The following is a 9,850-nucleotide window of genomic DNA, read 5'->3' as shown; positions in this document are numbered from 1 at the left end:
AGCATTATAGTTTTATTTTCAAGCCTTAAAAAATGCTGGTCAAATTCCCAACCTCATTACTCATCTGTTAGTTGTTATAAATGTGGCTTACATGTTGCTATGAAGCTGGGAGCTAAGCACAGGTATTTCAAACAACAGCCAGGGATAGGTTTTAGCAGAACATCCAGACTAAGACAGATTAGAAAGAAATCTTCCAAAAATTAGCCAACGAAACCCCTAAGTATCACAACTGGATATTGTCCAATATGGGTGCTGATGTTAAGTGCCCTAGATTAGAAGGCATTGGAAATACAGAGAGGTTGCAACAATGGACTCAAAATTCCAATGATTGTAAAGATGGCTCAAGACTAGGCACTGGAAGTACCTGGATTTTTTTTTTTTTTTAAGGACGTCTGTTATATGCTGAAGGTGGGAGAAGAACGGGACTAGGTAGGAGAACCGATGAGTCAAGAGTTTTCATCTGTTCAGAATTGTTGGCAACTTGGTTTTATCATACATTTCCATTTGCTTTTGTATATGTTTGAAAGTTTCCAAAATCAAAGGTCCAATAAAAGAGTCACTAAATGAATACAGTCAACTTAGAAAATATCATTTTCATAAATAATTTTCTGTTGTTCATAGATACCATAATGAAGTTTTACAAAAAGAAGAAAGAACGCATCTTCAATTTCTATGGAAATGTAACTGGGAAATGATCACACATGACATGCAGCTAACCTCTGCCTCCAGAGTGGACATCATTTCACCATCTAGAGTGTCTCCTAGACACTGGGCTGCTGAGAGATTCCGCTTATTACTGGTATCATTTCTGTCAATTAGATGGAAGGTTTATATAGAGGGATGTCAGAAATGCTAGTAATAGTTCCTAGCATTTTCGAGGACAAGAAGACAGCACATCTCACAGATGAAGAAAGATGATTTTGTGACAGAAAACAAAAAATTACTGGTTTGTTTAACTTAAAAGGTTAGCTTTATTAAGGCACTTATAAAAGATTTTACAGAAAGAAAGATAAATATGGAAAATTACCTCCATTGCTACGAGCCATCATCAGGGCTTCCAAAGAAGTTGCTGGAGTTATTTCTAGTTGGCAGATCATTACTTTGGCTCTGCTAATGACATTGGCTGCTTCCTTCAGGTCTTCAGTATTCAAAAGCAAATTTGCTCCAGCCACTATGATGATGATATTCTGTCCTATAAAGAAATTTTGCATATTTACATTAAAAACCAAGCAAAGCCAAGCAATGACTTTGTGCAAAGTTAGAATTGCCATCATTAAATCATTTTATAAAATGTTTTGTAAATAGTACCATCAATGTTTCTAGGTCATTTAGATTAAGTTTCGTGTTCGAGATGTAAATACATTTGTTTCTGCGCAATGCATCCTTTCTGTAAGAATCACATAATTCTGATCACTTGCACCAAAATCTTAAAAAGGTTTTCATTATCAATATTCTTATATACAAAGAATATTATAGTTGAGCAATGATACACAACTTACTTAACATTTTTCTTTTACAGGAAAGGGCTGGTACAATGTTTAGGGTAGAGATTCTGAATCTTAAATGAAAACTGTCATATGTTTTGGTTGTTGGTAGCTGCCACTGACTCATGGTGACTCCATGCACAATGGGACCAGACTATTGTCATCATAGGGTTTTATTGGCTGATTTTCAGAAGTAGCTCACCAGACTTTTCTTCCTAGTCTGTCTCAGTCTGGAAGCTTTACTGAAGCCTGTTCAGCATCACAGCCGCAAGCAAGCCTCAGTGACAGATGAATGGTGGCTGCACATGAGGTGTGCTGGCTGTGAATCAACCAGGATCTCCCACATGGAAGGCAAGAAGTGTGTGTGTGTGTGGGGGGGGGGGGGGGGGGGGGGGGGGGGGCTACAAAGGCAAGAAGTGACTGGCTTACAAGCTTTCAAGAGGGCGTGGAGGAAGGTAGAATCTCCACTGAGTAGTATCTAATCTATCCAGGTGGGGTTGATGACATGAAATGCAGATAGGTCTCTTGTGATAAAATAGTGAATAATTGTTATCAGGACTGATTGTGAAGGTTGGAAATGTAAAGGTAGACATTTTGTAGCAAGCAAGAGTGATTACTTTTCACTCTAGGAGCAGAAGTCCCTGGGACCATCAAGGGAGAAGAGAGGAGAGCAGGACCCTACCCAGAGAAGCAGTGATGCCTGAGACGGAGGCAGAGATGATGACGTGGAGAGATGGAGCAGCTGGGGACTTTAGACACAGAGAGGGAGAAGGGCTGTGTGCTGATGACCGGGGGACAGGCTTGTAGTGTATACCCTTTGGTTGGTTGATGATGCATACAGGGGATTGTAACCATGGCCATGAAACGATATATGATAGGATGAATGTAAAGCTAATGTTCTCCCATGTAAACTATCACATAATTCATAATAAAACATTAAAAAAAAAAAGAATTCTACCATGCCACCACCACGGTCCTCAGATGTCATATACTGTTAGTGTTGTTCAGTGCTATCAAGTCAGTTCTGGCTCATAGTGACCCTCTATAGGGTTTCTGAGGAGCTGCTGGTGGGTTTGAACTATTGATCTTAGGGTTAGCAGCAGTCCAGTATTTATCTGAAAGCACCAACACCAGGACTCCAAATGAGCATAAACAGGAACAAACCTGCAGAACACTCAAAATAATATTCTGTAGGATGCAATTGGAGTCCTGGTGTGGCGCTGTAAGATAAGCCCTGGACTATTAACTGTCCTAGGTGGCTGAGGAAATACTTGGTCTTTCTGAACATAAATTTTGATTTTAAAAACTTTATGTAGGTATTTTTATACTTCAGATGGCTGCCAGAAATTACGAAAACTTGAGGAAAAAGAAAGCCTTTATTAAGACAAATGCTTCAACTGTTATTGCTAGGCCTTGTGATAGTTTTCATTTTATATACTTGTATAGACTTCTGAGATTTGATTGCTGTTTAAAGAGCAGACAAAATTGAACGCCAATGATAAGTTAAAAGTAATTAGTTGCTGACATTTGCTCAGTAAATATCCTATAAATATGATTCATCAAACTTTCTTTTGCATCTTTCTATCTACATTTCCTTACCTAGTGTAAATGAAATGACAGATGAATACTTGACTGCTTTTAGAGACAAATGCCAATGCTGAGTTCACATGAAGGGTAATGGGGATGCTACAGAATAGAAATGCTATTTTGAGGCAGTGCTAATGCTTCATACATATACTGGATGGACAATTTTACATGTGAACAATCAATCTGGATATTAATTAAAGAGAAACAGGTCTGTATTTAGATTGGAAAACCATGCTTTGGACTTTGTGGGGAGAAGCAGTAGGGAGGTGGGCGTGGTTAACAGAGCCATAGCATTAGGGTAAAAATTGATGCTTTCAGATCAGATCTAGCTCTGGAAATGATCTGTTTCATGAAATGACACTCAAACATATGAAATACATACCTTCATTATTGACAATTATAGAAGCAGCTCCTGTAGCAGCATCTTTAGTCTGATATGTAAATTCTAAAAGAAAAAAGAAAATTACAATCACATATATACAGCCTGCCATGGATAATCTACTTTAACAATTTAAATGCACCACTAATCTTTGCGGTGGGGGGGAGGGGGCACTTTTTTTAACCTTTAGTCATCTGGAATGATAAAAAAATAAGTAATTAGTGCTAATTTATACCCATCATCTATACAATGAGGAAAAATAGAAGTCTTCACATGTAGTTACACCTTTTCTCTGCATTAATAACAACTCCATCAAACCACCCCCACTTCCAATTACCTAAAATTATTCATAGCTGTATACATATGTGTTTTTCTAAACCAATGCATTTATTTTTTTCAGAGAAATAAATGAAAGCCTTGAGATAAGATCAAACCTGTAAGATGAACCTGCTTGAAATTCTTCATTCTCAAAAATTTTTGCATTTCATCAAGAATCATGGCCTGACTCGCACACAGAAATGCTGATCATACAGCTTCTGGCAGCAGCAAAGAACCCTGACATGGAGTTAGAAGACCTGTGCTCCAGTCCTGGTTTTTGCTCTTACTAGCTGTGTATTCTTTGATAGACCACTGACCCTCTCTGGCTTCTTCTGTGAAATGTTGGTATTAAGCCTCAATGTTTTCTAAAATGGTTTCCAGCTAGAACATTTAACATTTTTTCTTAAAATCTTTTGGAAATGTAGCACCTACTATTCCTTGTCACCTGCTTCTGAAACGTTTCTGTGAGATAAAGGTTTGTAACCTCCTATTGTTTTATTACTACCTGGAGGGATGTCCCTGAAAGATTTAACCAAAGGACATTTAAACAAGACTAGACAAAGCTGTGTTGAAACATTCTCTGGCCACCAGAGGAGGATCTAATGATTCTATTCTATATTCAATTTTTCTTCTAACAGAGCACAGGAAAAAGTTATTAAAAACCAACTTTAAAAAAGAATAAATTTTACCTGTAGAAATACCATTCTGTTTTAAGTTTTCTATATAATCATTGCCAAAAGAATCTTTGCCAACCTGTGTGAAAGAAATGATGAACATTAGATCTTTTACATTTAGTAAAATGTTACAATGTAGTTTTTAGAATACTTAGCATTTTAAAAGGGCATATCTGCAAAGTACTTTATAAACAATAACTAATTAATTTTAATGTAAGATGATAGACTTGATTTCAGTTCAGAGATTTATGTTATATTTTTATGTTTCACTTACATCCTACCTAAAATTTGTGACTCTTACAAATTCCATGAGGGGGCTTCAACAAATCAATGGAAAAATGGAATTAAAAGAGAATGGAATTTTTCTAAGAACTTTTTGAAGCTCCTTCCCCTCAAATAATTATGCTCTTATTTTGATCTGCTCACATGGTAATTTCTATCATTGGAAAGGAATAATCCATCAGGTGTTCCTCAATATTTATGAAGAGTATCAGTCTTTTGTACTTTGCTGAGGACATCTATGGAATGACTTACCTGGTATTCTGGCACCTTTTGATCTTCTCCCCTGACTTTGACATAGAGAGCAAAGAAGAGGGAATTTAAAAGCTTTGGTTAACCTGGGTTCTGGTGTGGTGCTGTAGGATAAGCACTGGACTGCTAACTGTAAGGTCATCAGTTCAAATCCACCAGCCACTCCTTAGAAACCTACTATAGGGTTGTTATGAGTGGGAACCAACTAGATGGCACTTAACAACAACAACCTGGGTTGCTGGAATTCTGGTGTTTTTGCATCTTAGCATCCATTCCTTCTGTAATAGCACTTCAAGTTTTCCTTTGCCTTCACAGGGTAAGATTAGGGTGGGCAAAGGACCTGGCCTAATGAAAAAATATGTTCCACAACACTTGGTCACGGTGAGAAATTCATGAAAGAACTTGATCCAAGTCAGTCCAGTAAGGTTTAATCCTGGGAATTTTATTGACAGTACTATGGAATATAAGACTTCCTCATAGTGAGACTGTACCTGTAAGAGAATCTAAGCCTGTATCCACAGAGTCTCACCATGTGGAGATAGCCTGCGTGAAAATAGGAGAAATATCAGAGAAAGCAGGAGGGAAAGACAGAGACAGACAAACAGGCAGACGAACAGACTGACTCATAATGGCTAGCTGATACCTTAGCTGCCTGGAGCTAATTCTACTTTTTGCTGCTGACTTTTTAGTTACATGAGACAACATGTTCCTTTTTGATACTATCATTATTGCTTAAATGACTCTGAGTTGGGTGTCTCTTCTATGTTACTCAAAACATCCTGACAGTCTCAAAAGCTAGTCACTCTCCTGAACTACAATTCAAGTAGTTGTGCTTTGACCTGGATTCTGAGAACAAGTTTCCACTTTGTGGTTCACTTTTGGTCACAGGATCTGTTTCTCTGAGAATGTGTTTAGATCCTATTTTTTTGGTAGTTCCCCAGTTCCTTCCTTTATAATGGAGGCTCTTTTCTGCTTAACCAATATCTATTGGGACCAAGGCTTTGGTATCAACTGCTATCTTGCTCACCTGCATCTCCTACTGCCTGTTCCAAGGCTTCCAGTGTGGTGCTGGAGGATGAGCACTGGATTGGCAACCACAGATCCCCAGTTCAAACTCACTAGCCACTGTCAGAAACCCTATACAGGGTCGCTATGAGTCAGAACCAACTTGACAGCACAAACCAATAACTCCTAGATGTGTTTGATTTGCCCTACTATTTTTATTTTAAATTAGTTGTCAACATTTAAAGATGAGAAGCCTTTATGAAAACAAACAGATTTTCAGTTGCTGTTTGTTGCTGTGTACCAGAGTCAAGTCTAACTACTCATAGCAACCCTTTAGGACAGAATAGACCTGCCCTGTATGCTTCCCTAGGAGTGCTGTATAGGATAAGCACTGGACCACAAGGTCGGTTTGAGCCTCAAGGTTGGCAATTCAAACTCACCCTCCACTCCCTGTAAACCCTACATATAGGGTCGCCATGACTCGATGCCATTTAACAACAATTTTTATGGGAGCAGATTGCCAGGTTGTTTCTCCAGCAGAGCTACTGGTGGTATAGAAATAAGTGACTAGCAAGCCTGCACTTCATTGCCGTGCCACCACGGTTCTTTAGCCTTCCTTTAAATTGCTTTTATATTAATCTCAGAAAATTGCAAGTTCTAGTAACACTGGAACATCACAATCCTGCAATGTCACCCTGCTGAAACTGACAGGTGATTGCCTTTGTGGTAGGGCACATGCTCTCCAGGGACCACAGCCCCTACCACGTGTACTGTACCCCTTTATGCTACTTGTTTGACCCCTGCCAACCTTTGGACTTGCCACCCCTGACCTAGAAGTCTCTTTTTCTGTCCTGTAGATCAACTTTACTTCAACAGATTATATCCAGATCCAGCTCAGCTGCTCCAAGTAGGTTTTGGGATTTTTTTCCACAGAAAATTGTTTCTCTCTGTATGTATCAACTGAAAGAAACCTAGAGGTACACTCAGGTAATGAGCCTCAGTGAGTGATGACAACATTTCCCGGTAAGCTTTTGAACTAGACCAGAGTCAGAAAACTTTTACCATAAGAGTCAGAAGGTAAGTATTTAAGGTTCTCCAGATCATATGAGCTCTCGTCTAATGACTCATCTTTCTAAAAACAGCCAAAGACCATTCGTAAATAAATGAGTATGACTGTATTCCAATAAAACTTTATTTACAAAAAGTGGTGGGAGGCTAGATTTGCCCCATAGGCCAAAGTTTGCTAACCCCTGATCTAAACGCTATGTCTTGCACTTTCTTCCTCATAGAACACTTTCCCCTTTGTTCCTCTTTTGGTAGAAATCTTGATTAGGCAGTAATCTCAAACAATATATAATAATTTCTTACAAGCTGGATATCTCTCTGTATAATGAAGAGGACCAAACACAAAGTAGTAAGATGGGGACAATCACCTGGGGGTAGGCGTTCATCTACTAACAGCTTCTTTCATGGATGGTTGGACATTTAGCTGACAGGTAAGTGCCAAAGCATCCTATTTCCTAGGTCAAAGATTCATATTCCAAACAAATTCCTTGTTCTCTCAAATTCTTTTCTATTAGCTCTTTTGCTGTGGTAAATTAAGGTGTTATATGTCAAAAACCTAGATCCACTGCTATGGAGTAAATTCTGACTCATAATGACCCTATATGGGTTTCTGAGGCCATAAATCTTTCTGAGGTCTCATCTTTCTCCTGAGAAGTGGTCGGTGGGTTTGAACCACCACCCTGTGGTTAACAGCCCAACACTTATCCCACAGTGCCACCAGGGCTCCTTAAGGTGTTAAATAGTTGAGAAAATATCCTTATATGATTATTATGTCAAGTGACTAAAAAGTAACTGCAGGAATCCAGAAGATGCCATCCCTAAGTGTGTAAGGAGGGTCTGATACAAATTAGGATGTATTCTTTTTCTATTTTAGTTTTGTACATATCAAGTATAGGCTGGATAAAATGTAGGTGAGAATGTAAAAAGTAGGAAGAATTATTGTAAAGGAGAGAAAAAAAAAATGCCGCTTTGTCTTTCAGAAACTGATACTATCAGAGAAATAAGAAGACACAGAGACAACTCTAACACCAGGTGGAATATCATGTGCATCAAAGGCCTAATTAGGAAGGGATGCCATGCTCATGGTAACTGCAGTTTACAGGTTTGCTGTAGTTGTATTTTAGACATGGCAACAACTTTTGTCTGCTCAGGGATTTCTCTGATTTGCTACAACCCTTGATGATGGTGCCCTGGGTGGCATAAGTAGTTTACGAATGACTATCAATCGAAGAGTTGACAGTTTGAACCCACCCAGCAGGACCTTGGAAGAAAGGCAGGGTGATCTGCTTCGATAAAGATTATAGGCAAGAAAAGCTTATGGAGCCCAGTTCTACACTGTAGCATATGGGGTTGCCATGATTGGCACTGACCAGACAGAAACTGTGTGTTGTGTGTGTGTACAAAGTACATGATGGTTATAATTTCATATTTATAGTTGGCTGGATTTCTGAACTATGTGAGAGGTGGGGAAAAAATGAATACTTTGCTTTGACCTTCTTTGGTATTTCCTTGTTAGAAATCTGGTAGCTAAAATAATAATGAAAAAGTAACACTGTTGAAGACTAAGAGGAGTCAACTTGAGATCTAGAACTTAGAGGTGATGGCCCCTAACGTGGGGACAGGCTCTTTAGGTCTCCACAGCCCCTACCAATCAGTACACCTGCACTGATTTATTATAACCCCTTGATTCCTGTAGGCCAAACATGGCACATCTAGGACATACTGATACATTACAAAGCAAATATAACCTTAAGGGCCTAAGAATTAGAAGCCAGTATTTTCATTTTTGTCATAAAAGTCAGAATCACACTAGCAAGTTACATGAACTCTTTTCCTTATCTGGAAGTGGGAATAAGATAAATACCTTGCTATTTTGTTATGGGGATAAAATAAAATAATATGCACGGAAACAGATTTAAAACTGTAAAGGATTATATGAGTGTAACTTGCTAACATCATCATCTTATCATCATCATCATCATCATCATCAAGGCAGGATTGAAAACCCAGACTGTCATATTGCTATGGTTACTGTCTATTTTACGGAGGAGGGGCAGAGCTACTGCAGCTGGAATCCTCTCTTACAAACTATTTCCCTGCTCATCTGGTCCTCTTCAACACTTTCAATTCCTCCTATTGCTCCCTATTTTCAAACAGAAGACAACTTGATGGTGGATGCAGGCACGTGAGTGCATTACATTATTTTTAAATGAGATGACATTACTACCATACTCCAATAAAAAAAATAACATCTCTATTGATACTTTGGTATAACTAAGAATGTTCATTCATCCTGTAATTTTTATGATAATTAACATTGCCAACTGTGAGTGTACGTATGCCATCGGATAATCTTTAAGATTTAAGCAGATCTAAATCACATATCAAATCACAGACGCAAAGTAATGGAGAACTGAGTCCTACTGAAAACTCTGTGACTCTTTCACTCTGAGTTGCAGAGTAGCACTGATGACAACAGTGTACAATAATATACTAAGATCATGCTGTCTTCCTTATCTTCCCACCCTCAGCCCTCTTATACATTCATTTATCCTTCTTGACTTACTTAAAAGAGCAGTGAACACCTTCCAATTCCCTTTGCTTGTTTCTGACTCAAATCTAAGTCTCCTTTTTAGCTATTGGAAATAGACAAAAAGAAGTTAGAGAAAGTAGAATTCAAGCAAAGGTTTTATTTATTGCCTGCCATTGAGTGTCGAAAGTTTCTGGAAAAATACAGTGGACTACGGAGTCCTGGTGTGGTGCTGTGGGTTAATGTGTCAGACTGCAAAGTCGTTTGAACTGCAAGG

The 9,850-nt window shown here is 38.5% G+C and overlaps 1 protein-coding gene across 2 annotated transcripts in view; it reads right to left on the bottom strand.

The window, feature by feature from the left end:
• Window positions 1–9,850, bottom strand: part of RBKS (ribokinase) — a 237,104-nt gene that overhangs the window by 150,153 nt on the left and 77,101 nt on the right. For both annotated transcript variants that reach the window (XM_006835178.1, XM_006835179.1), the window contains exons 3-5: window positions 4,458–4,521; window positions 3,454–3,516; window positions 1,028–1,192 (exon numbers count right to left, since the gene is read on the bottom strand). In XM_006835178.1, coding sequence (XP_006835241.1) covers window positions 1,028–1,192; window positions 3,454–3,516; window positions 4,458–4,521 — 292 coding nt within the window. The remainder of the gene's footprint in view (window positions 1–1,027; window positions 1,193–3,453; window positions 3,517–4,457; window positions 4,522–9,850) is intronic.

The sequence above is a fragment of the Chrysochloris asiatica genome, unplaced genomic scaffold (assembly GCF_000296735.1).
Source record: "Chrysochloris asiatica unplaced genomic scaffold, ChrAsi1.0 scaffold00016, whole genome shotgun sequence".
Classification (NCBI taxonomy): Eukaryota; Metazoa; Chordata; class Mammalia; order Afrosoricida; family Chrysochloridae; genus Chrysochloris; species Chrysochloris asiatica.
Note: the sequence above shows the minus strand (reverse complement) of the source record. Positions and strands in the feature narration are given on the sequence as shown.